The sequence below is a fragment of the Giraffa tippelskirchi genome, chromosome 6 (genome assembly GCF_054371585.1).
Source record: "Giraffa tippelskirchi isolate mGirTip1 chromosome 6, T2T-mGirTip1v1.2.pri, whole genome shotgun sequence".
Taxonomy (NCBI): Eukaryota; Metazoa; Chordata; class Mammalia; order Artiodactyla; family Giraffidae; genus Giraffa; species Giraffa tippelskirchi.
Window position 1 is genome coordinate 58,347,000 of NC_137280.1, and position 27,621 is coordinate 58,374,620.

General features: G+C 45.0%; 1 protein-coding gene across 7 annotated transcripts in view; it reads left to right on the plus strand.

Annotated features, from left to right (window-relative positions):
• The window catches only part of SPIDR (scaffold protein involved in DNA repair), a 274,921-nt gene that overhangs the window by 233,118 nt on the left and 14,182 nt on the right, over positions 1-27,621 (plus strand). For 4 of the 7 annotated variants that reach the window (XM_081498007.1, XM_081498008.1, XM_081498009.1 and 1 more), the window contains 5 exons: positions 20,210-20,294; positions 21,303-21,446; positions 21,539-21,598; positions 23,835-24,039; positions 24,901-25,047. In XM_081498007.1, the coding sequence (XP_081354133.1) occupies positions 20,210-20,294; positions 21,303-21,446; positions 21,539-21,598; positions 23,835-24,039; positions 24,901-25,047 (641 nt within the window). Of the gene's footprint in view, positions 1-20,092; positions 20,295-21,302; positions 21,447-21,538; positions 21,599-23,834; positions 24,040-24,900; positions 25,048-27,621 lie in introns of all 7 variants that reach the window. The other 3 variants (XM_081498011.1, XM_081498004.1, XM_081498005.1) reach the window with 1 other exon arrangement.

Below are 27,621 nucleotides of genomic sequence, written 5' to 3' on the forward strand. Positions count from 1 at the left end.
GATGGCGGAGCCTGGTGGGCTGCCGTCTATGGGGTCGCACAGAGTCGGACACGACTGAAGCGACTTAGCAGCAGTAGCAATGGAAAGACCATTTCAAACAGCACTGCTGAGCCCACCCCTGCCCTGCTCTCTTCCTCCCCAGGACTCTGGCTGTTTGTCCAGGGACAGGCGTGTCCCCTGACCTTTGTTCTCCCAGGTGGCATCTGCAACGGTTTAGAGGTCAGATAGGCTGAAAACTCACTTTACTTTGGTGCCATAATTCTGGGTATGAGCTTTATCTTTTTATTGCTGATTAGTATGTGATCTTATTTTTATGTGATATGGCAATACTGAGGGAAAATAAAACTTTTCTGAAATATGTTAACTAGAAGTATAGAAAATAGAGGTAGCAACGTTTTTGCAGGTGAGAGGAACCTCTTTCAAGTCAAAATCCTGCTACTACTTATGTCCCAACTTGTTAAAACCAAAGCTACTAACCCGTCTAAAGTACATTATTAGCTTATAAGGTACTATTTTGTTTAGATTTTTTCAGTGGCGCTTTGAGAGTAATATACTGGAGAAGACTGTTGAAGAGCATTTAGTCAGCCCTCACTGTATACAGATGAGTCTGCCTGAGTGCTGATCATGATGAGGAAGCAACTTACATGGTCTTTGACCTTGAGTTGCCCCCCTTTGAACTGAAGACTAGACCTGCCCAAGGACTGGGGTGGTTGTTGCTTTAAGTGATGAGGTCTTAAATGTCTAGTCTCAGAAGATTTCCTGAAAGCAGTGACTGAGAAGAATGTTGAGACATCTTGAGTTTGCAAATAGAAATTTTCTCCTCAAATTGGTAAAATGTTATCTGTGAAGACATAGAAGTAGGGTTAGGAGAAAATATAATTCATTTATTCTTTAAATATTTGGTGCCTGTTTGTGCTATGCGTCTGGCTAGTTACTGCTCTGCTAGATTTTGGGGATTTATCCTAAACCAGAAAGTACTGAAATAAAAAGTCAGCCAGATGAAGCCTCAAATCGTGTTACTAGGGATTCTTCTGTGATCCAGGGAAAATTAGGGCCTCTAGGAGTTTTTGAGAGGAGAAACGAAGAGGCAACAGAAATGAAAATGGAGTAGAGATGATTCTGCTCTTGTATTTTTAATATATTTGAAAGAGAGGGAGAGATTGGGGCAGGGGTGCACACTTGGGAATCTCTGCAGCCACTGAGGGCAGAAGGAGGGACCTGGCACCGTGGATTTGTAACTTCTGGTAGCTCCAGTGTGGGAGTGGGGAAATTCTCCTGGGAGCCAGGACTGATGCCAGGAGTGTAGATTAGCCCTTTGCTCTCCGAGCTCACAGACCAGCAGGAGAGCCAGGAGGAGGTCCTGAAAGACACTGGCCAGCGAGTGCCAGACACAGCAGCCATTTTATGGGGCTCAGAGGGCAGGTTCAGATTTGGGGAGCCTGGTGAGAACCGCAGGAGTCTGAGGCTAAGGACTCAAGTGAGGGCGGGAGGACACACCCCCCTGGTCTAGACATCCACCCACCCCCTGGGGTGGAGACTGGTAAGCTTTGAGGATAGGGTGAGGGGTTGGGCACGCTGAGGAGGGTGTATTTCAGAGAATGGTCCAATTAATAGTGTTTACATGCCAGCTTTTGTTTTAAAGGTAACAGATTAAGTACCAATAAGCTTTAAGTTAGCAACAGTTAGAACTGGACATGGAACAACAGATTGGTTCCAAATAGGAAAAGGAGTACGTAAAGGCTGTATATTGTCACCCTGCTTATTTAACTTACATGCAGAGTACATCATGAGAAACGCTGGGCTGGAGGAAGCACAAGCTGGAATCAAGATTGCCAGGAGAAATATCAATAACCTCAGATATGCAGATGACACCACCCTTATGGCAGAAAGTGAAGAAGAACTAAAGAGCCTCTTGGTGAAAGTGAAAGTGCAGAGTGAAAAAGTTGGCTTAAAGCTCAACATTCAGAAAACTAAGATCGTGGCATCCTGTCCCATCACTTCATGGCAGATAGATGGGGAAACAGTGGAAACAGTGGCTGACTTTATTTTTTTGGGCTCCAAAATCACTGCAGATGGTGACTGCAGCCATGAAATTAAAAGACGCTTACTCCTTGGAAGGAAAGTTGTGACCAACCTAGATAGCATATTAAAAAGCAGAGACATTACTTGTCAACAAAGGTCCGCTAGTCAAGGCTATGGTTTTTCCAATGGTCATGTATGGATGTGAGAGTTGAACTATAAAGAAAGCTGAGTGCTGCAGAATTGATGCTTTTGAACTGTGGTGTTGGAGAAGACTCTTGAGAGTCCCTTGGACTGCAAGGAGATCCAACCAGTCCATCCTAAAGGAGATCAGTCCTGGGTGTTCATTGGAGGGACTGACGTTGAGACTGAAACTCCATACTTTGGCCACCTGATTAGAAGAACTGACTCACTGGGAAAGACCCTGATGCTGGGAAAGATTGAGGGCAAGAGAAGGGGACGACAAAGGATGAGATGGCTGGATGGCATCACCAACTCGATGGACATGGGTTTGGGTGGACTTAGGGAGTTGGTGATGGACAGGGAGGCCTGGCATGCTGTGGTTCATGGGGTCGCAAAGAGTCGGACACAACTGAGCGACTGAAGTGAACTGAAGCTTTAAGTTCGAAACCAGCTTAGTTAGCTTGCTCACAAACTAATCTACAGCCAGGAGATCAGAAGCCCCCAGCCCACTGCACTTCCTGCCCAGAGCACTCACCCTTTGTCCCAGGTACCAGCCCCTCCTGCCCTCACAACTGGGTTCTCTAAGGCCCTCTGTCTCCTGCAGCAGCTTCCTTGGCCCAGTGCTCAGGGCTGTGTGGGTTTCTCATGACCTGTGTCCCACCAGAGGGGTGTATTCTAATGTAAATTTGAGCGACATCTTAGTGATAATGTGCAATTATCAACACCTGTCTGAGGAGCCCTGGAATGGCTCCCCTAGCTGGCCTGTGCCAGGTACAGGCTACCCAGCCCAGAGTCCCAGTGGCTTACTGACATACAGGCTGGTTCTCAACCCAGTCACTCCCCTCTGCATGATGTAGACCATTGTGGATTAGCATACCTCGTGGCCAGTGTCCATGCTGGCCTGCCCATCGCCAGGCTCTGTGAGTGCAGGCTCTGTTTCTCACTCACCATTGTATTTCTTGTGCACCTGAGAGGCTCATAATAAGTGTTTGTAGAATGGACATTAGTTGTTTGCTTGGATTCATCTTGGATTTTCCTTAACAAGATTTGAACTTGTGCTTTCTTAGCAGTAATCACTGGTGCACAGTTTTAGAGGGAAGAGTGGAGACTACGTTATCTGAAGACCAGGTGCAGATGGGAAACACGTCCTCTGTGTACCCTGGGCTGGTACCCTGGGTCCTCCCCACTGTGTCCAGGGGGATACACTTGAGGTTGTTGGGAAAGCACTTTGTCAGGGATGGGATCCCAGCTTATGGAGGAGGGCCTGGAACAGGTGAGGATGACTAGCCCAGGTCAGGCTCTGCCATGACTCTGGGCCCTGGGGCGTCGGTCTCCTGGAGGCCCTTGTGTGACCAGGTGCATGGAGGTGCAGCACAGGGAGTTTTTAGGAACCGTCCAACATGAGTGGACCGGGCTTGGGGGCCATTGTTGAGGCGTCATCTCAGATGCTGTTTCAGCAGAAAGCATGTCTGGTGAGCGCTCTCCTGGGAACAGAAGCCTCAGTGACTTCCTCCTTTGATTCCCCTCTTCAAAGGGCTGCCTCTTAAAGAGATACACTTCCCTTGGGGTTTGCTCATTACTGTGGTTGGAATCCTCTTTCAAGAGACATACTTAAGAAATCTTTCATCATTTTGAAAAATTGTTCCTGGTAGGTTCACCACCCAGTTAATGGCAGGAGAATAAAGTGTCACTGAAAGAGAATGTACTAAATCCTAAAACCAAGGATGCTCAAAAGACTGGCCAAAAGAGACAAAGCACTGACCCATGCAGAACATGATGCTGAGTGAAGGGAGTGCACACAGAAGGCTGCATACACACTGTAGGGTCCCACTTACATGAAACAGAGGAAATAAACCCATGGGGACAGAGTGCAGGTTGGGGGTCACCAGGAGAGAGGAAAGCAGGGAGTGACTGCTGATGGGCACCGTGTCTCCCTGGGGCGATGACAGTATTCCAGGACTGGACAACATTGTGAATGTGCTCAATGCCAGTGAACTGTGCAATGTGACATGGTTAATCCTGCGCCATGTGAATTTCACCTCAGTCTTTTAAAGGGACAAATGAATTCATTGCCTAAAAAGTACACTGAGTTATGAAAACGGCTACAAATGTTTCATAAGTCCAGTTGGAGAAGAATAGTTTCTAAATGGAATGTCTAGGCATAATTTCACATCACTCAAAAAGACCGAACTAGGGAGTTAGGGGCTCAGGAGGAAATGTCGAGTATTGAACTTGAACTGTAAAGATTATTTCTGGGAAATTAGGACAGATTTATTTAGTAAAATGGGCACTTCTAAATCATTTATTACTTTTATCATTCAATGAACAACCCTTAAGAAGAGAAAACTCTTGTATATCTCTGCGTAATCAGTGATGGAGACATTGACAAAGGGGAAAACCAGCAGATTACAGAGAGGCTCAGTACACCCACCAGGTTGATCACAGGAAGAGGAGGAGAGAAAACCACAAACCACCTGAAAGAGGCGTTTGAACTGTGTGGGCCAAGCATTAACCACTGTCAAGATTACTGCCCTAATAGTGCTTAAAAAAACCATCCCATAAAAAGAAATTCACCCTGTCGGCAGTTAGATACAGAAGTTCTGCCCTGAGGGTCCTTTGCATGTCTGTCCCTGTCAGTCGTTCACGAACATGCCCGCTGAGTGTGGACGCAGGGCTGAAGTCAGTCCAGTCAGCAGGAAGCTGACCTGCCAGCAGGGCCGCACTGACAGTCCCAGGAGGTTTTTGCTGGAGCGGGTGGGGCTATACCCAGAGGCTTTCAGGGTGTGACTTGTGAGGTTCATCCAGTTCATGGCAGACACCCATGGGAGGGCACATCCCCACCCGTAAGTTCATTCCTGTTATCTCTTGACCAAAAATAGACTGTCTCGCTGGAACCAAGTGTTACTTATCCTCATGTCCTCGGTAGCAATTAATAGAGCGTGCAGTGAAAACCTGACTAAAATGATGAGGTCTGAACCACAGCAGACTGTCACAGTAGTTCTTGACCATTTGAAAATATAAAGGAATTGTTAGTAGCAATCTCAGAAGTGGCTCAGACATCCCCTCTTGCTCCACCCTCTTCCCCCCAATGACTTGAGGGACACAGTCGAACCCAGTTCACTGGGGTCATTTTGGCAGTGTCAGCCTGACTGATGCAAGGGGCTTGCCTAGCAAAATGAAACCTTCGGGAGTGACGCTGGTCACTGAGTAGAGGCAGTAGAGGGGAGAGCAGGGCTCCAAACCACTGTCTATGAGTCTCATCTCAAGCGTCGGTCAGTGCGCTGGGGGCTGACCCCTCAGGCATCAGGCAGGACAGGTAGCACTTGCCTTCCCAGGTGGTTGTGATTTCATGAGCTCACACACAGAAGTGGTTCTGCACACCTGAAAGCACCATAGTAGTGGTTCTGCCCCTGCTCCTCCTACTTTTTTCTCTTTTCCAATTAACTAAAAAGTAGAACTCTGGTCAGCATTAATCTAACTCTTTCTTTTCTTGTTTTTGCAAACAAAATGGGAAGAGTACAATGAGTAATTTAGAAAAATCATAACTAGAGGTTGGAAGTGTTTTTATTTTTTTCCAGGATAGAACGTAAATCAAGCTGGCCTTGTTAATAATAACAATGGGCGAGAGGAGTAATGAAACCAGTGGAGTTAAAAGTACAGAGAGATTTAGCTAAAACAGGAACCCAAGAGACCAAAAGGAAGATCAGCTGATTCAGAAACATAAAAACATCTGCTGCCTAACCCTGGTTAGTAATTTATCCAGTGAATTTACCTGCAGCACAGTAAGTCTAGAATTTAGCCAGTGGACAGGATTTTTTTGCTCTTTCATTCATTCCTTCTCTTACAAATCTCAGTACTCCCCTTCTCCCCACACTCATCTCACAAAAAATCCTAATGAGCTACCAGTAGGGGACCAGTGGTTTTTAAGCTTTCAGACTTTTGAAAAATAGAAGTCCAAATAGCAAGCTCTGTGTTAATAACAAATCTGCACAGAGCTCTTATGTTTAGAACTGGGAGGTGGTGGGTTGGGCCACCATGGCCCCCACCCAGCTCCTAGGGCTACGTGATTGGGAAGTGATCACTGAGGACTGACTTTTGTTCTGGACATTTCACATATCAACATGGTTCTTTCTTGAGACTTCCCTGGTGGTCCAGTGGCTAAGACTCCTAAGGCAAGGGTTCTGGGTTCCATCTCTGGTCAGGGAACTAGATCCCACATGCTGCAACTAAGATTTGGCACAGCCAAATAAATAAACAAAACTAAGTATTAAAAATGTATATATATGGTTCTTTCTCTTCCTCTCTCAGCATAATAAATAGCTTGTGGCAGTAGGCCTTATCGTGGGGGCACTGGGCCATGTGATCCAGAAGCTTGGTGGGATGTTCCTTGTTCATCTCAAATATGAAACACAAATGCTTGATTTTGCTTTTATTAAGTGCCTTCTCAAATTTGGAGAATCTTACAGATTATAATTTTAGGTAGAATTCACTCAAATCCTTTTGTTTGCAGTGAAATGCCTGTCTGTTCATATAGGACGTGGAAGTGGAGAGAGAAGAAGTGTCCCTGTCACCGTGGTCCTTCATTCTTTCCCTTCAAGTCTCCAGCCCGCTGGCAAATTAGGTCATGTTACTGTGTTTTTAAGTAAAGACCCGGAAGCTCCTGAGACTAAGTAATAACTTGGCTGCAGGTCAAGGGTGGGCCTGGAGCCCGGTCCTCCAGAGGCCAGTGCCTGCATCTCTGGTGCTCCAGCCTACGTGTAGTTACTGCCAGTTCCAGGGGAATTCACTTCTGTAAATTTCTCATTTGCTTTATAGTTGCAATCCCTGGCCCTCAGATCAGAAGTCTGACCATTTCTTGTCAGGAGTGATGTAAATTTAGATTCTTGGTGTTTTCCATTGTTTTTGTTAAACAGCAGCGGTGAGCCATCTCTGCTGGAGTTATCTTGAATGACAGGAGCAGCATCAGATCCATACTAAATAATTGCACTGAATGCCTCAGGTTTAGTTCAACATTTTTTTTTCCTGTTTACTTAGATACTTATTAATGAAAATATGACTTTTAAGAACTGGACATTTTCATTACTATTTTTCATTATAGTATAGTCATTTTCATTACTATTCTTTTTAAACCAGAGACTTTGCTCCTCTCCCTGGAATCACTGACAGTGGAGAGAGTGGTCCCAAGGGCGCCCTGGGGCTGGACCACATGTTGGAGAAGCGTCAGACCAGGCCTCTCAGGATTATCTGTGGGAGATCATGGTACAGCTGCCGCTGTCACTGGTTGTTAATACACAGAGAAAAGGAAATTTAAACATCTCCTTTCTGCTGGGCATTTACTCCACATCTTTCTCCATGAATGCAAACTTGTCTATCAACAAAGAAGGATGGTTGCTTTTCTCTTTGTTGTCTCCAAGGGTGTCCTTTCCAGTTTCTGCCACTGCTAGTAACAGACACGTGTGTGTGCCCTGTGTCACCTTCACTGATCTTTTCACTTAGCCTTGTTTATGGGGAAATGTGACAGACATGAGAGCAGTTCCTCAGTGCAGAGTAGAGTGAACAACTGTAGGGCTACCCAGGATGCCAGCACCAATTCAAAGAACAAAGCGTGCTGGGCATCCAGGCGCCACCCCATGCCCCAAGATCTCTGCAGTCCTGATTTCCTCTGCTGTCTTCTTTATAGTTTTACCATTTTATGTGTGTCCTCAGAGCCCAGTCACTTGGCAGAGGGTTGTGTTGATTTGCTGCCTGTGCCCACGAAGACCATCCCCACAGGAGAGCAGAGGGTCTTTGGGGGAGTCTATGGAGGGCAGCTACGTGGTATGTGAATTCATGGTGACAGAGTAGATTGTGAGGAGGCTAGCTTGTTTCAAATATGAGAGAACACTGGTAATGTTGGATAAAAAGTGTATGTATCTATCAGAAAATCTGGGCTGATAGATTTTGTGTGGAATGTGGGTGTTCCTGCCTCCACACTGGTAAGTAGGTCATGTGACACTGTTGAAGTGATAAAGACCTCCTGGGCCCTGAGACCAGTCTGAGAACTGAGAACTGTCTGCGGTTCTGGGCAGCAGCAGCTTGCAGCAAGAATTCCTTACTTCTCTCACTGAGAGTGTTTGTGTGTGTGTGTATGTGTGTGTGTGGCAGTTCCTGCCCAGGTAGAACAGAAATGCGCAAAGTACTTATTTTATACAAACTTGTCCCCAGTTCAGTTCAGTTCAGTTGCTCAGTTGTGTCTGATTCTTTGCGACCCCATGGATTGCAGTACACCTCCCTGTCCATCACCAACTCCTGGAGCTTACTCAAACTCATGTCCATCAAGTCTCTGATGCCATCCAACCATTTCATCTTCTGCTGTCCCCTTTTCCTCCTGCCTTCACTCTTTCCCAGCATCAGGGTCTTTCCCAGTGAGTCAGTTCTTCTAATCAGGTGGCCAAAGTCTTGGAATTTCAGCTTCAACATCAGTCCTTCCAATGAATATTCAGGACTGATTTCCTTTAGGATTAACTGGTTGGATCTCCTTGCAGTTCAAAGGACTCTCAAGTTCAAGACTCTCAAGAGTCTTCTCCAACACCATAGTTCAAAACCATCAATTCTTCAGCACTCAGCTTTCTTTATAGTCCAACTCTCACATCCATACATGACTACTGGAAAAACCATAGCTTTGACTAGATGGACCTTTGTTGTCAAAGTAATGTCTCTGCTTTTTAATATGCTGTCTAGGTTAGTCATAACTTTTCTTCCAAGGAGCAACCGTCTTTTAATTTCATGGCTGCAGTCACCATCTGCAGTGATTTTGGAGCCCCCAAAAATACAGTCTGTCACCGTTTCCGTTGTTTCCCCATCTACTTGCCATGAAGTGATGGGACCAGATGCCATGATCTTCGTTTTCTGAATGTTGAGTGTCTTTTTTTTCCATAGTGACTATATCAGTTTATTTATTTATTTATTTTTATTAATTTAATTATTTTAGTTGGAGGCTAATTACTTTACAATATTGTAGTGGTTTTTGCCATACATTGACATGAATCAGCCATGGGTTTGCATGTGTTCCCCGTCCTGAACCCCCCTCCCACCTCCCTCCCCATCCCATCCCTCTGGTCATTCCATTGCACCAGCCCTGAGCACTTGTTTCATGCATCGACCCTGGACTGGCATTCTGTTTCACATATGATAATAAACATGTTTCAATGCTATTCTCTCAGATCGTCCCACCCTCACCTTCTCCCACAGAGTCCATAAGACTGTTCTATGTATCTGTGTCTCTTTTTCTGTATCGCATATAGGGTTATCGTTACCATTTTTCAAATTCCATATATATGCATTAGTATACTGTCTTGGTGTTTTTCTTTCTGACTTACTTCACTCTGTATAATGGGCTCCAGTTTCATCCATCTCAGTAGAACTGATTCAAATGTATTCTTTTTAATGGCTGACTAATATTCCACAGCTTCCTTATCCATTCGTCTGCTGATGGACATCTAGGTTGCTTCCATGTCCTGGCTATTATAAACAGTGCTGCGATGAACACTGGGGTACACGTGTCTCTTTCAATTCTGGTTTCCTCAGTGTGTATGCCCAGCAGTGGGATTGCTGGGTCATATAGCAGTTCTATTTCCAATTTTTTAAGGAATCTCCACACTGTTCTCTATAGTGGCTGTACTAGTTTGCATTCCCACCAACAGTGTAAGAGGGTTCCCTTTTCTCCACACCCTCTCCAGCATTTATTGCTTGTAGACTTTTGGGTAGCAGCCATTCTGACTGGCGTGAAATGGTACCTCATTGTGGTTTTGATTTGCATTTCTCTGATAATGAATGATGTTGAGCATCTTTTCATGTGTTTGTTAGCCATCTGTATGTCTTCTTTGGAGAAATGTCGGTTTAGTTCTTTGGCCCATTTTTTGATTGGGTCATTTATTTTTCTGGAATTCAGCTGCAGGAGTTGCTTGTATATTTTTGAGATTAATTCTTTGTCCGTTGCTTCGTTTGCTATTTTCTCCCATTCTGAAGTCTGTCTTTTCACCTAGCTTATAGTTTCCTTTGTTGTGCAAAAGCTTTTAATTTTAATTAGGTCCCATTTGTTTATTTTTGCTTTTATTTCCAATATTCTGGGAGATGGGTCATGGAGGATCCTGCTGTGATTTATGTTGGAGAGTGTTTTGCCTATGTTTTCCTCTAGGAGTTTTATAGTTTCTGGTCTTACATTTAGATCTTTAATCCATTTTGAGTTTATTTTTGTGTATGGTGTTAGAAAGTGTTCTAGTTTCATTCTTTTACAAGTGGTTGACCAGTTTTCCCAGCACCACTTGTTAAAGAGATTGTCTTTTCTCCTTTATATATTCTTGCCTCCTTTGTCGAAGATAAGGTGTTTATAGGTGCATGGATTTATCTCTGGGCTTTCTATTTTGTTCCATTGATCTATATGTCTGTCTTTGTGCCAGTACCATACTGTCTTGATGACTGTGGCTTTGTAGTAGAGCCTGAAGTCAGGCAGGTTGACTCCTCCAGTTCCATTCTTCTTTCTCAAGATTACTTTGGCTATTCGAGGTTTTTATATTTCCATACAAATTGTGAAATTATTTGTTCTAGTTCTGTGAAAAATACCATTGGTAGCTTGATAGGGATTGCATTGAATCTATAGATTGCTTTGGGTAGTATACTCATTTTCACTATATTGATTCTTCCGATCCATGAACACAGTATATTTCTCCATCTATTTGTGTCCTCTTTGATTTCTTTCATCAGTGTTTTATAGTTTTCTATATATAGGTCTTTTGTTTCTTTAGGTAGATGTATTCCTAAGTATTTTATTCTTTTTGTTGCAATGGTGATTGGTATTGTTTCCTTAATTTCGCTTTCTGTCTTCTCATTGTTTGTATATAGGAATGCAAGGGTTTTCTGTGTGTTAATTTTATATCCTGCAACTTTACTATATTCATTGATTAGCTCTAGTAATTTTCTGGTAGAATCTTTAAAGTTTTCTATGTAGAGGATCATGTCATCTGCAAACAGTGAGAGTTTTACTTCTTCTTTTCCTATCTGGATTCCTTTTATTTCTTTTTCTGCTCTGATTGCTGTGGCCAAAACTTCCAAAACTATGTTGAATAGTAGTGGTGAGAATGGGCACCCTTGCCTTGTTCCTGACATTAGGGGAAATGCTTTCAATTTTTCACCATTGAGGATAATGTTTGCTGTGGGTTTGTCATATATAGCTTTTATTATGTTGAGGTATGTTCCTTCTATTCCTGCTTTCTGGAGGGTTTTTATCATAAATGGATGTTGAATTTTGTCAAAGGCTTTTTCTGCATCTATTGAGATAATCATATGGTTTTTATCTTTCAATTTGTTAATGTGGTGTATTACATTGCTTGATTTGCAGATATTAAAGAATCCTTGCATTCCTGGGATAAAGCCCACTTGGTCATGATGTATGATCTTTTTAATATGTTGTTGGATTCTGTTTAATGTTGAGTTTTAAGCCAGATTTTTCACTCTTCTCTTTCACTTTCAAGAGACTCTTCAGTTCTTCTTTGCTTTCTGCCATAAGGATGGTGTCATCTGCATATCTGAGGTTATTGATATTTCTCCCGGCAATCTTGATTCCAGCTTGTGCTTCATTCAGCCCGGCATTTCTCACGATGTACTCTGCATATACGTTAAATAAGCAGGGTGACAATATATAGCCTTGACATACTCCTTTCCCAATTTGGAACCAGTCTGTTGTTCCATGTCCAGTTCTGACTGTCATTTTTTGACCTGCATACAGATTTCTCAGGAGGCAGGTTAGGTGGTCTGGTATTCCCATCTCTTTCAGAATTTTCCACAGTTTGTTGTGATCCACACAGTCAAAGACTTTGGTGTAGTCAGTAAAGCAGACGTAGATGTTTTTCTGGAACTCTTTTGCTTTTGTGATGATCTAGTGGATGTTGGCAATTTGATCTCTGATTCCTCTGCCTTTTCTAAATCCAGCTTGAACATCTGGAAGTTCACTGTTCACATATTGCTGAAGCTTGGCTTGGAGAATTTTGAGCATTACTTTACCAGCGTGTGAGATGAGTGCAACTGTGTGGTAGTTTGAACATGCTTTGACGTTGCCTTTCTTTGGGATTGGAATGAAAACTGACCTTTTTTAGTCCTGTGGCCACTGCTGAGTTTTCCAAATTTGCTGACATATTGAGTGCAGCAGTTTCACAGCATTATCTTTTAGGATTTGAAATAGCTCAACTGGAATTCCGTCACCTCCACTAGCTTTGTTCGTAGTGATGCTTCCTAAGGCCCACTTGACTTTACATTCCAGGATGTCTGGCTCTAGGTGAGTGATCACACCATCGTGATTATCTGGGTCATGAAGATCTTTTTTGTATAGTTCTTCTGTGTATTCTTGCCATCTCTTCTTAATATCTTCTGCTTCTGTTAGGTCCATACCATTTCTGTCCTTTATTGTGCCCATCTTTGCATGAAATGTTCCCTTGGTATCTCTAATTTTCTTGAAGAGATCTCTAGTCTTTCCCATTCTATTGTTTTCTTCTATTTCTTTGCATTGATCACTGAGGAAGGCTTTCTTATCTCTCCTTGCTGTTCTTTGGAACTCTGCATTCAAATGGGTATATCTTTCGTTTTCTCCTTTGCCCTTTGCATCTTTTCTTTTCTCAGCTATTTTTAAGGCCTCCTCAGGCAACCATTTTGGAGAAGGCGATGCCAACTCACTCCAGTACTCTTGCCTGGAAAATCCCATGGACAGGGGAGCCTAGTAGGCTGCAGTGCATGGGGTTGCGAGGAGTTGGACATGACTGAGCAACTTCACTTTCACTTTTCACTTTCATGCATTGGGGAAGGAAATGGCAATGTGCTCCAGTGTTCTTGCGTGGAGAATCCCAGGGACCGCAGAGCCTGGTGGGCTGCCATCTATGGGGTCACACAGAGTGGGACACGACTGAAGCGACTTAGCAGCAGCAGCAGGCAACCATTTTGCCTTTTTGCATTTCTTTTTCTTGGGGATGGTCTTAATCACTGCCTCCTGTACAATGTCACGAACCTCCATCCATAGTTCTTCAGTCACTGTCTATCAGATATAATCCCTTGAGTCTATTTGTCTCTTCCACTGTATAATCATAAGGGATTTGATTTATTAGGTCATACCCGAATAGTCTAGGGGTTTTCCTTACTTTCTTCAACTTAAGTCTGAATTTGGCAGTAAAGGAGTTCATGATCTGAGCCACAGTCAGCTCCTGGTCTTATTTTTGCTGACTGTATAGAGCTTCTCCATCTTTGGCTGCAAAGAATATCATCAGTCTGATTTCGGTATTGAACATCTGGTGATTTCTATGTGTAGAGTCTTCTCTTGTGCTGTTGGAAGAGGGTGTTTGCTATGACCAGTACATTCTCTTGGCAAAACTCTGTTAGCCTTTCCCTTGCTTCATTCTGTACTCCAAGGTGAAATTTGCCTGTTACTCCAGGTATCTCTTAACTTCCTACTTTGGCATTCCAGTCTCCTATAATGAAAAGGACATCTTTTTTGGGTGTTAGTTCCAGAAGGTCTTGTAGGTCTTCGTAGAACCATTCAACTTCAGCTTCTTCAGCATTACTGGTCAGGGCATAGACTTGGATTACTGTGATATTGAATGGTTTGCCTTGGAAATGACCAGAGATCATTCTGTCATTTTTGCGATTACATCCAAGTACTGCATTTTGGACTCTTGTTGACTGTGATGGCTACTTCATTTCTTTTAAGGAATTCTTGCCCACAGTAGTAGATACAATAGTCATCTGAGTTAAATTCACCCATTCCAGTCCATTTTAGTTTGCTGATTCCCAAAATGTCAGTGTTCACTCTTTCCATCTTCTGTTTGACCACTTCCAATTTGCCTTGATCCATGGACCTAACATTCCAGGTTCCTGTGCAATATTGCTCTTTATAGCATCAGACTTTACTTCAATCACCAAAGTTGTGCCAGTTATTTATTTAGTTAGTGTTTTGGCTGTCCTAGGCCTTTGTTGCTGTGTGGGGCTTTCCCCTGTTACAGCAAGTGAGGACTACTTGTCATCGCGGCGCTCAGACTTCTCATTATTGTGACTTCTCTTGTTGTGGCGAACGGGCACTAGAGCACATGGGCTCTGTGGTTGTGCACACGGGCTTAGTTCCTCCGTGGCCTGTGGCGTTCTCCCGGACCAGGGCTGGAACCTGTGTCCCCTGCATTGCAAGGTGGATTCTTTTTTTTTTTTTTAAGAATTATTATAGCTTTGTTTATGAAAGTAAACTCGTGTTTAACATTTGTTCACTAGTTTGAATGCTACACTTCCAACTTAAAAATATAAAAATGAGCATGTAAATTTCACTCTGTTCCCTTGTAAATGCCACCAACGTGTCAATAAAGACATTTTTTTAATGAATGCTTATCAACAGAGAAAATACTGAATTAATTTTGATACACCACATCGTGGAATATCATGTAGCCTTTATAAAGAATTAAAACTATAACAAATGAGTTGGAAGAGATTTAGCAAGGTGGATTCTTAACCACTGGACCACCAGGGAAGCTCTAGTTAATATTTTTATATCCTAGATCTTGAAGAAAGAATTAAGATTAGGAAGGACATTTTTAAAATATAACTAGCAGATATCCTGCAAAATGTGAGGTATTCCAAAATTATAAATTTATCTTACATGGTTATATAATGAATTTAAGTGAAGTTGCAAAGGAATAGTAAAAAAGGCTTAATTTCAGATGTGTATGCATTTATTTTTTTTAAACTTAAAAATTTTACTGAGTTATAATTAACATACGATATTATATTAGTTTCAAGTGTACAACATAGTGATTTGATATTTTTATACATCATGAAATGGTTACCACAAATTCTGTTCTGTTGCCACATCACCACCTCTGTATTGAGATTGTGTACCCTGATTCTTTCCCAGCTTCGCTGGATTTCTCTTCCTGTCACTAGCTTCTGAGGAAACCAGCTCCTCTGTCTTGCAGCACCGCTGTCTTGTCTGGAATGTCTGTTTGTGGCTTTGTTTAACCTTGTCAGTCTACCCTCTGAGCACTTAATTTTCTTTTTTCAGTTTCTCTATCTACAGTTTGAAGAATATCATCTTGAAATGCATTGAATTAACCTTGGAACATGTTTAGTAATCCCCACACCTGTGAGGTGTTTGTGGGGTGTTCTTAGCAGAGTATGGTCTCTGCAGTCAGAGTGCCTGACTTGATGCCATCACTGTCTAATTCAGGAACAGCTGATTTCTAATACAGTTGATTTCTAATTCAGGAATTTCCCCCAAAGAGACACATCCCCATAGGCAGTCACTCCCTTCCCCCACCCCCACTGCTGTCAGCATCCCCTGGCAGCTGTTATCTGCTGTCTGTCCCTGTGAGTTTGCACGAACTTAACACGTGGTAGTGAGGAACCATTCTGGCTCCTTCCATTGAGCGGCACGTTTTCAGGTCCAACCGGGTTGCCCCTGTGAGTTTGCACATACTGAACATGTGATAGCGAGGAACCATTCTGGCCCCTTCCATTGCGCAGCACGTTTTCAGGTCCATCCATGTTGCCCCTGTGAGTTTGCACGAATTGAACACGTGGTAGCGAGGAACCATTCTGGCCCCTTCCATTGCACAGCAGATTTTCGAGGTCCATCCGGGTTGTCCCTGTGAGTTTGCATGAACTGAACACGTGGTAGCGAGGAACCATTCTGGCTCCTTCCATTGAGCGGCACGTTTTCAGGTCCATCCGTGTTGCCCCTGTGAGTTTGCATGTACTGAACACGTGGTAGTGAGGAACCATTCCAGCTCCTTCCTTTGCGCAGCACGTTTTCAGGTCCATCCAGGTCACATCACATGTCAGTGCTTCAGCCCTTCTCATGGCGGCCGGATGCTCTGTGACATGAATACAACAGTTAGTGGTATTGTACCACTTTTTTCACTCACTAAAATGGCCAGTCCAGTTGGTAAAACCCGGGGTTTAGCTTCAGACAGACATGCACAATGGCAAGGGGCGTGTTTGCTTTTCCTCCACAAGTTCACCTGGATTTGTAGTTTTTGTTGTTCTTGCCCAGCCTTTCTCTGAGTAGTTTCATTATGTGGTGGGGGCAGGGAGAAAGAGGAAAGGAATGAGAGAACTTGTCTGCAGTTGAGGAAACAGGGTAGTGACTTGGACCTTCATCCAGCTTCGCCAGTGTCCCGTTGCTGACATCACACCTGGCACTCTCCATGTGCTCCTGGTCATGTTCGCTGTCCTTGATGGCCTCTCAGGGTTTTTTCATATCAGAGTGTTTAAAAGTGGAAGTTAGACATTAGATTATATATATACAAGTGGAAGTTAAATGTTAGTTTCTGATCGAGTGCTTTAAAAGTACTAAACAGACTGACTAGCACAGTGAGGCAAGGCAAAGCAAAAGAATCAGAAAGGAAGAAATAAAACTGAGATGACACGATGGTCTATGTCAGAAATCCCAAAGAATCTGCAAAAGACAGAAAGTTTCCTAAAATGAGTAAGTCAGTTTAGCAGAGTCCCAACATACGAGATTAACATTCAAAAGTCAGTCACATTTCCAGTGAACCCTTCAAAACCAAAGTTTAAAATACAATATTTTCAGTTGCTGAAAAAGGAGTATTTAGGCATAACCCTAATCAAATATGTCAGGAGTTGTATGCTGCAAACTACAAAACAGTAAAGGAATCAGTGGACATCTAAATAAACGTGTGCCACGTTCATGGATTGGAAGACTCAACATCGTAAAGATGCTACTTCTCCCCAGAAGAGTGGATTGGCTTGACACAATGTCCATTAAAGTTCCAACAAAAAAATATGTAGATGTATCTAGGCCTATTCCAAACTTTATTTGGAAATACAGAGGAACCAGAATAGATAAAACAACTTTGAAAAGGGATAGAGTGGGAGGAATGGTACCCAATTTCGAAACTTATTAAATGGCTACAAGAAACTGTTGCGTTGGTGGGGGCATGACTAGTCAGTGGAGAGAACCTATAAAGGGCTATGGGATTACAGCCAAGCGACTCCTGACCGAGTGCAAATAAAGCCACTCAGTGGAGGAAGGATGGTCTCAGCTCACTGCCCATGGATGGGCAAAAAATTAATCTCAACCTCAATCTCATACCTCACAAAATACCTTAGGTTTAAATATAACACATAAAACTATAAAGTTTTTAGTAGAAAACCATTGGAACCTACTAAGAAAAGAGTTCTGAGATAGACACCAAAAGTGTGATCCATGAAAGGAAAAAAATCAGTAAGTTGGACTTTATCAAAATGAAAATCTTTTGCTCTGCAAAAGATTGTGTTAAGAGAATGAAAAGATAAGCTACAGACCATGGGAAAATATTTGTAAATCTTATATCTTAGACTATATAATGAAATCTCAAGACTTAGCAGTAAACATACACACACTCAGTCCAGTTAGAAAATGGGTGAAGGCCATGAAGAGACATTTCCAAAGAGGACATCACGTGGCAGATAAACACCTGGAAGGATGTTTAACATCACTGTCCTTAGGTAGAAGCACAGCATGACCGAGGTGAATATTACCGCACTCCTATCAGAACAAACAGAGAAACAGTGACAACCTTGGATGCTAGTGAGGATGTGAAGAAATTGTCTCTCATATGTTGCTGGTAGGGCTGTAAGGTGGTGTGGTCCCCTACAGGAACAGAGTTGGCAGTCCCTTTAAAAACTGAACATACTTACCCAAGCAGATGCACCCCTGGGCATTTATCTGGAGAAAAGAACATCAGCATTCCCATAAAATTCTATGCCAAGTATTTTTAATAGCCCCAAGCTGGGAAAAAAAAAACCCATGTCCCTCAGAGGTGAATGGTAAACAAGCTGTGTCACATCCATACCATGGACAGCGTTCAGCAGTAAAAGCAACGAGCTGCTGGTGCCACTGCAGCCTGGGTGGATCTCGAGGCCACTGTGCTGAGTGCCAGAAGCCAAGCTGAACACACCAGGCACCACATGACTCTGTTTATGCAGGGTTCTCTGCGGTTGTGTCTGGTTACTCCCTCACCGAGTCTCCAAGCCTTGACTGGGCTAGCACTCTGGCACCCATCCCTCAGGGAGCTGTGTGGGAGGAGGAGGGGCAGAAGTGGGCAGACAGACAGGCGCAGCGGGCCCACCTGCCCCCAGCTTCCAGTGGGCCCCCCACGTCCAGTGGCCGCCTCTCAACCTCAGCTGGCCCTGGTCAGTCACCCAGCTCTGTCCGGTCACCTACACAAACGGCCGCTGCCAGGAGAAGGGGAGAGTGACTTTTCACCAGTGTGTCCCCATGCGCTTACCGCTTTTGTTCTTGATTTGGACCCAGAGTCTTGGTGTTGGCTGTAGACCACGCCCTGTGTGCCACGTTTCTGCTGTGATCCATGTGAGGGGCCAGAAGACAGCAGGGAAGCTTTGAGTCTCGTTCTCTGTGATGCCCAGACCTTCATTCTCAAGTCTGAGTTTGACTGCTGGATCCTAAGCACTTAAAATAGTACTTGCTATTAAATGTTGAGAAAAATAAGAATATGTAATATTAATTGTTCAGGCCACAAGCTTTTAAAAAAGTAAACAACATTATTATCTATTAGCACTGTTGAAAATTAAGGCAAAATCTAAGAAGCCTTTGAGATATATACTTTTTTAAACTAAAACGGCATTTTTAAAACTGTGGTAAAATGTACATAATATAAAAGTTTCCATCTTAACAGTTTTTAGGTAGCAGGAAGGACATTCGCGGTGCTCTGCAGCCATCACACCAGCATGTCCCAGAACTTGTCACCCTTGTGAAGTGAAGCTCTGTCCCCTGAACCGCTGGCTCCCCAGCCCCTGACAGCCACCTTCTACCTTCTGTCTGTGAATTGGTCTGGTTGGGGACCTCATATAAATGGAATCACACACTATTTGTCTTTTTGTGTCTGACTATATTCTTTATTTTAGATAATATTGATAATTTTTCTTGTTCTGTGAGTAACACATATCTGTTTTTGAAAAATACAGGAAACACTTAAACCAAAGGAAGAAAATAAATGTCACCTTTAAGTTCTACTCAGATAACCACTAAAAACATTTTTTTACTCTTTCAGAGAGAGACATTATAATTTGTTGCCTGCTTTTCACTTAGCAAGCTATCATGAATATCTTTTCATGTCCATAAATACTTTCTGTGTAAACATTTCAAAAGCTGTATCATATTTCATTATGCAGATGCATCATAATTTTGTATTTTTTTTTGTATATTTTTTTGATTGAGGTATAGTTGATTTACATGGTTTCAGATGGATAGCAAAGTGATTCAGTTATATATATACACATATATATATATTCTTTTTCAGTTTCTTTTCAATTATCGATTATGATAATATATTGTGTATATATTTCCTATCCTGTACAGTAGGTTCTTATTGTTTATCTGTTTATATATAGTGATGTGTATCTGTTAATCCCAAAGTCCTAATATATCCCAACCCCACTCCCTTTCCTGTCTGGTAACCATCAGTTTGTTTCTTACATCTGTGAGTTTATTTCTGTTCTGTAAATAAGTTCATTTGTATCATTTTCTTAAGATTCCACATATAAGTGATATCATATGATATTTGTCTTTCTGTTTCTGACTTCCTTCACTTAGTATAATTTCTGGATCCATCCATGTTACTGCAAATGGCATTGTTTTGTTCTTTCTCGTGGCTGAGTAGCTTTCCATTATATATACGCACCACGTCTTCCTTATCCACCCCTCTGTCGATGGACATTCAGGTTGCTTCCATGTCCTGGCTGTTGTGAATAGTGCTGCTATGAGATTTGGGGTGGATGTGTCTTTTTGAATTAAGAGTTTTCTCCAGACACATCAAATGCATGATAATTTAGTGAGCAGTCTCTTTCCTGTGCTTACACATTCCAGGTTGCAAGGTCTGTCTGTCTGTGTGCCCCTGACTTCATCGCTTATTCTGAATGTTGGCTTCTTGGCGTTCAACCTGCATGTGACCGGCTCACTGACCAGCATCTCTTCTTTCTCCAGGATGGCTGAGCTTTTTAGTTTGATTGACACCATGTGGCCTCCACGGGCAGCTCTGAAAGCAACAGGCCCTGGTACAGCCTTCAGGGTAAGCCTAGCATTGAGGCACCACCCCGCCACAACAGTGCACCTCCTGAGAAACCCTGTGAGGTTAGCCTGGCATTGAGGCACCTCACACACACAGTGCAACCCCCAAGGAGCCCTGTGAGTTAGCTTGGCATTGAGGCACCCCCACACACACAGAGTGCACCCCCTGAGAAGCCTGGATCCAGTGAGTGCAAGCCAGGACAGAGGTCGCACTGCTGCCTCACCTATAGGCCGGAGCCTGGCTACCTTTTCTACCGTGCCACATGCGTGCTTCTGGAGGTTCCTTTATGGTGACCTCTCTCCACCCCCATCGTCATGGGCCACTGCACACTGAGGGTCTCAGCCTCGCACCCAACAAGAAGCAGGTGGTTTCCCTGCCTCCTTCCAGTCAGTAGTAGAACCACCACTGAGTCACCAGTTAGAGCAGAGACTCAGTGCATGGAATCCGTGGGCATCAGTCCAACCGCTAGCTCAGCTCAGCTCAAGGTCTCCCTCTCCTTCCTCCTCACATTGTGTATGGTAGCTAGTTGCCCACAGGTAGCAAAATTGAGGAAACGTGTCTGTCCCTCCTGCTCTGAACCCTGTCCAGCAGGCTGACAGCTACTGCTTCAGGGCTTGGCTCCCCAGGCTGAGAGCTGGCCCCTTGCTTGTGTGGTTCTGACTTCTGGCACAGGCAGACACAGTAGCTTTGTCCATAGCTGGAGCAGCGGCCCAGTCAGAGATGCCATTTCTAGTTGCCTCACAGGGAAGAACTTTGTGAATGGAGTCTTCAGTGCATCTGGAGAGTGAATTTCTAGAATGACATCTTGAATTGGTGATAAATTCAGGAGCACAGAAGCTCTCATGCTGGGTCCAGAGAGGAACAACCCCATCTGTAAAGAGCCTTGCAGTGACTTAGTCTGCATCTGTGAGCAGAGACGGCTCTGTTGAAGAGTCAATTTATGTTAATAGTGCATTTGAGTCTTTTAGCAGTGCATTCATGTTCTACTTTTGTCTTCATTTTAAACAGGAGAAAACTCATCTGCCTCCTCCTAGCTTCTGTTACATCCTCAGCGCTCATCCAGACGTGGGACAGATTGATGTAATTGAAGACGACCCCATTGTGGAACTTTACCAGCCACCGACTCCCCGCTTCTTAAAAGAAATTCTGCAGGTGGTGCCTGCCTTTGTGTGTACCAGGTCTCTGTTGCTTTGCTGTGTGTGTGGGCTTGGGGACACTTACGCACTGTTTTCAATATATTCCAGATGGACGGCCTCTGTACCCATTGCAGCTTCTATGCCAGAGTGATTTATCAGAGACCACAGGTGATCCGTCTCTCTTTCTCTTCACATGTTGTACAGCTTACCAAAGGATAAGCTCCCTCAGAAATGGGTGGAGTACCCAAACAGAAAAGCATTGTTGAATGCCAGTTATGCGTGGTCCGTGCTGACATGGTGGTAAGTGCACTGCTTGTGCAGGTGAGGCTGCGGCCTCTCATGAAGTCCTAGGTGTGAAGCCTGAGGGTGCTCTCAGGACACAAGCAGCAGCCTCGTGGCCATCACTCACTGGCTCCTGCCCACAGCCCTGCAGCTGGGCCAGAGGTGGAGAGGAAAGGACTTTTCAGATGCACTGCCACCTTCAGCTGGTTTGTGGAAATCCTTGCCCTTCCTGAGAAACTGACCATTTGCTAAGATGAACTCCTCCGTCCAGTGCAGGGCCATGTGTGGGACCTCGGGGTCCTGTCCCTTCTGTCTCCTTCAGATGGAATGTTTCTTCATCTTTCTTATCTTTTATGACCCTGTCATTTTTGAAGAAGAGGTTGATTACTTAACAGAATGCCCCTCAATTTAGATTTGCCTGATCACAAAGAGATTTGTGATCTACGCCACATAAAAATGCCGTGTTCATATCATCGGCACACAGTTGAGCTGTCTCAGTGCTGTGATATGATACCAATTGATTAAGATGCTGTTTTCCAGGCTTCTCCACTCTAAAGTTAATAAATATTCCATACTTATTGCTTAATAACTGTGTAACAAATGTTTTGTAGGAAGATAGCTTAAGATTTAATATCCTGTTTCTTATCAAACTTCTACCCATTCATTGTAACATCTATATGAATCTTGCTTGAATTATTACTCTGATAGTGGCTAAATGATAATTTTCTAATTCCAGCATTTTTCTACATTTATTAGTTGGCATTGGCTATACTTAGGAACTTTTATTTCCATGATTTATTTATGCATTCAGTTATTTATCTCAGCTTGAACCAGCAGATTGAATTTTTATTCATGGGTTGTAATCTGTAACTGTCACTTACTCCAATGCTTACGTCTCTCCAGATTCAAGCCAGCTCCCATGTCCTTTGGACATGTCCCCATCACTCCTCAAGGGCTCCCTTACTTTCTGCAATAAGATGCTTCAGCTCATCTGTGTTTCCTCTGCTCTGGAGTCAGCTGTCTGCTAAGGAGCCCTGGTTGATTTTAGTGAAGAATGGCATTTAGAAGCCAGGATCTGGGTCCTCGGGGGGCTCCCTGCTGCTGGGCCATCTCAGCAGACGGAACAAGGAAGTATGTGTGTGTACTCATGCACACGTACCTTCCTATCCACATCTATTCTTTCTTTACATCTGTCTCTACCTAAAACTTATCATCTTATACCAGTACGTCCAACTCTAGGCCATAATGATGGAACTGACTCTAGATTTCCTCACTTCTGTATTAATAACTCCCTCATCCAGTTCTGAGAAACCTGGCTCTCACTTTCCTCAGTATAAATTTCTCTAATTTCTTATACGTAATTAACCTCCCAACCATGTGAACTGCCTTCTCCATTCAGCTCACTGGTCACCTTCTTTGCAGTCATGTCCACTAGCCTTGTGGGATCCTCAGCCTGAGCACACCATCCATGCCAGCAACGCCCTGACCCTCATGCCAACCAGCTTCTCATAGCCCTGCCCTGCTGACCCCAGGGGTATTTCCAGTCATATCCTTGTCTCCATTTGCATCTACTGAGTCCTAATGGCAGAAGACTGTGATGTAGTTGTGTCCTAGCCACCTCCCGAAGGCCCTGTGTCCCTGACCATCGCACTAGAGTGTAGGATCCACCATGTGCATCCGTGGGGCCAGGGGTGTAAACATTTCATTCATAACACTTCCTCATCCTTGGGACACATATCTCACAGGAGAGAAGAATGTGTGTGCTTCGTGGAAGCCAGTGTGATGACTCACATCCTCACCGTGTGGACGTGGGATTGGGAGGAAGTATGTGACTTCTTTCTTGTGGGTCAGAGGACAAGGAGAGTGGAGCCAGGGAGGGGCAGGCCTCCCTCCAGCCATAGAGCCCTTAGAACAGTGACAGGGAGCTCACCAGGCTTGGCCATGTCTGGGGTGCTGATGACCACATATGCAGAGGCCATTGCATCTGTGGAAATACTTATTGAAATGATATCAGAAATATTAGTGTTAATAATAATCATCTAAGATTATTGCCTTTAAAAATAATTTTGGATTTAAGAAGAGCTGCCAGGTTAATAGCCTTGACCGTGTCTTTGAATTCTAGGCCAACAGTTTGCTTCTGGAGCCAAGGGAGATGTGGCTGGTGGTGACTGACATTACTCTGCAGACGCTGGATGAGGACTCAGGCCTCCCCAGAACTGTGCCTGTGCGTGTGGCCGCCTCATGCCTGCTGGACCAGGAGGTCTGGGATGCTCTCTGCGAGGCCACCTCCCATCGCTTCCTCTTCCGGGACGCTCTCCAAGACCAGGGTACGCCTTCCTCTTACTGACACCACTGGTGTGTGACCCAGAGGTGCCTCTGTCCCCCGGTCCAGAGTCCCCTGAAGACCAGGCCCCTGTGACAGCTGCCTAGACAGAACAGACCCCACCTGTGGTGTGCTGGCATGCAGGGGTGATGCTGGGGTCATTGGAGAGGGTCTGTTGGGGTCACGCTTTATGGGTACAGAAGTAACCTGAAGCTGCTGCCTAGAGCACCACTTGGTAAAACAAACAGAAAGCTCAAGCATTTATGTCCATTCTTCAGTGTCCACCCTCTACAGCACCAAGTCCCCATCTAGAGAACATTGGTGTTCGCATGTGACCCACATACATGTTCTTACCCTGAAAACCCTGTAAAACATGTACCTCGTGCCATGTCAGGCTGTGTAAATACTGGTTGATGTGCAGCAAATCCACATTTTGCTTTCTGGACCTTTCCCCAAGTATTTTCCATCCATGGTTGTCTGCATCCGAGCTGGCTGGAGTCTGCAGATATGGAGCCTCTGGGTACGGAGACCTGACTGTGTGCTTACACCCGTCAGTGCTCTTTCCAGGAACCACAGTAGGATCCTGCCTGGACAGTGTATTTTCAATGTTGAAGCTACGTGACATGAAGTTGGTCTTTCTGCATCGAATGTGAACTCATGTTTGTGTGTGTTTACAGCTCTGGCTCCCTTTCTGCACAGGCTATGTCCCTGGACACACGGGTGCCCCACGCCAGTGCCCCTGACCACCCCCCCGCCCGTGGCCCCCAATTGCCAGAAGGCTGGCAAAGGACGTGTCTCTCCTGGCAGGAGAACTTGCTTGTTTCAAACCTAGAGCTGCAGTAATCCAAAGCATTTCTGTTGGCAGGTCGGATTGTCTGTGTTGGCCGAACTGTCCTCCTGCCTCTGAAACCCCGTGGGGGTGTGACCGTGGGTGCCTGGGAGCTGACGGGCCCCCTACGTCTGGACGAGCTGGGCCCTGGCACTCAGGTCAATTCCATTTGCAGCATCCAAGGTGTGTATCTATCTTGATGGAAGAGAGATTTGTATTTTCTTAAATATCCCACTTACTTTGTGTTCGTTATTTATTCAGTGAGTGTTTGTTGAGTACCTGACATAGGGTACATGAGGAACAAAATGAAAAGACGCCAGCCTTTCAGACACAAGCAGAGCCAGGTTGGCAGCCTCCGGGGCTCCGAGTGCCTGTCCCGGGCCCTCACTGTAGGGCACAGACAGGAGCCCTGAGCCGAGGGGGAGAAGGGGGTGAGCCCGTCAGATGAGGTGGGGTGGGTGGTGGAAGGCGAGCAGGACTTGCCCAGGCTGCTGACGGGGCAGGGTGGGTAAGTGCCGGAGTGGGAGGAGGTGGCAGAGGCGTGTGTGGGGGGAATGGCAGTCAGGGTTGGGCGGGGGGTTCAGGGCGGAGGCGGATCTGATGGAGGGTTCAGTCAGGAGAAGGCCTGACACGCAGGGGAACAGTGACCTGTGACAGCGCCGCGCTAGTCAGTTTCCAGAAAGTACAGGGACTCCACATGCAACGTCGAGGGCCTGTGTCCTCCACCCCAGGGCCACTCGACCCCCAAACCCCATGTGCTCTTTATGAACAGCGAAGGCTGTGACCCCACTGTTGCTCAAGCCCACAGTCCCCTGTGTGGCTGTGAGGCTGAGCACGTGTCCATTGTGTTTTCCTTCAGTGCGTTCCCTTTACCATTAATGTTCCTGCCGAGATGTAGCTCCTCAGGCTCGTGGACTTGAAGAAGGCAGGCTCCAGCCGTCAGCTGGATCTGTTCTTGCCCCCACGCTCTCATCTCTGCTCCAAGGATGGCAGGACTGACCTCAGAGACTGGTTGAGGAGTACGTGGGCTGACAGGGAAGCCGATGTTCCGTGCTCCCACTGCCACAGGCGGGCGGCTGGCCGGGGGCTCGGGGACTGGAGCCAGCGACGGCAGGGATGGGGCCCAGACTGCTACCCCTGCCCAGGCACAGCTGGTGCAGGCCTTTCAGAAAGATGGGAGGGCACGTGGGAAGCCCAGGACAGCTGCACGAGCTCCATGTGCTGGAGGAGAGGGGCCACGGCGGCCAGCTGGCCCTGTCCTGTTCTGCTGTCCCAGCTGTGCTAATGCAGTGGAACAGTCAGATTTTTGTCTTAGATGAAGCCAGTGGAAGGAGGAGGAAGCGACCCCAGGTGACAGTTCCCACCCCCAAACCCCTCCCGCATTTTATGAGAAAATGTACCTGAAGAACTGGCTTCCTGAGAAGGGTTTGGAGCCAGACTACTCTTTCCCGCAGCCAGGGAGTAAGAAGCATAGAGATGTAGGCCAGGAGCATACAGACAGTATTGAGGACAGAGACTTGCCTTTCCTAAAGAACCTCATATTTTAAAGAAATAATAATTTACAGTGAGATTTACAAAGCATAAAATTTAACCATTTTAAAGAGAAATTGTGGCAGTCCGTTTACAATGTTTTGCAACCACCTCCTAGTTTAGGTTTTGGCTTTTGTCATCTCACTGGCTTTGAAAACAGAGTGGCAGTCTAGTTTTCAATTACAGTGTCATTGAGCAGAAATTCACTCTTTTAAAGAGTGCAACTCATTGTTTGTAGCGTATTGATACAGTTGTGCAACCATCCCCACTAACTAGCTCCAGAGAGAACCCCGGGTCCATCAGCACTCACATCCCACCCCCTCCCAGCCCCTGGCTCCCGCTCCTCTGCCTTTTGTCTCACGGACACTCGTGTGAATGAGTCACACGCTGTGTGCTCCTTGGCTTCTGGCTGCTTGCACGCAGCAGGACGTTTTCAAGGCGTTTCTCAGGCTTTGTTCCTTTCTGAGGCTGAATAGTCTGTCATATGGATAGACCCTGTTTTATTTATCCATTCATCAGTTGATGCACACTTCTTTGATACTATAATTCATGCTGCTGTGAATTTTCATGTAAGGTCCTTGGGTGGACATCTACTTCCTCTTCTTTGGGTGTATTCCTGACGTCTGACGTAGTTTTCATGTGGGCCACAGTCACAAACAGCAGCCGCAGAACTGAGAGGAAGCTGTGCTCCCTCCACGCGTGGCGGGGAGGCATCTTTAGGAAGTGACCCTTCAGAGGGCAGAACGTGAGGCTGAGACTGAACGCCCCATGTCCAGACGTGGTGACCAAAGGGGAGTGTTGGGAGGTACAGCCCAAGATGAGGGAGATCAGGTATCCACTGTGACCTGTCTGGAGAGAGGCAGTGTTGGTGGAGGGTCTCTGGCCATCGGTGCACGTGAAGCAACCCTGGGCCGGCGCAGGCTGCCTTACGCTCCCGGAGCGGAGCTGTGACAGGTGACGTCTCCCTGCTCCGTCCTCCCAGCACTGGCTGTTCTCAGGTTGTAGATGTCAGTCATTCTCACAGGCGTGTGCTGGTGTCAGGTTGCTGATTCAGTTTGCGTTTCCCTGACAGCATGTGCTATGAAGCATCATTCCTATGTTTATTTGACATCTGTATATCTTCTGTGGTGAGGTGTCTGCCAAGGGCTTTGGTCTGCTTTTATTCAGGTTGTTCACTTTCTTATTGAATTTTTTGAGTTTTTCATATATTTTGGATAGCAGTCCTGT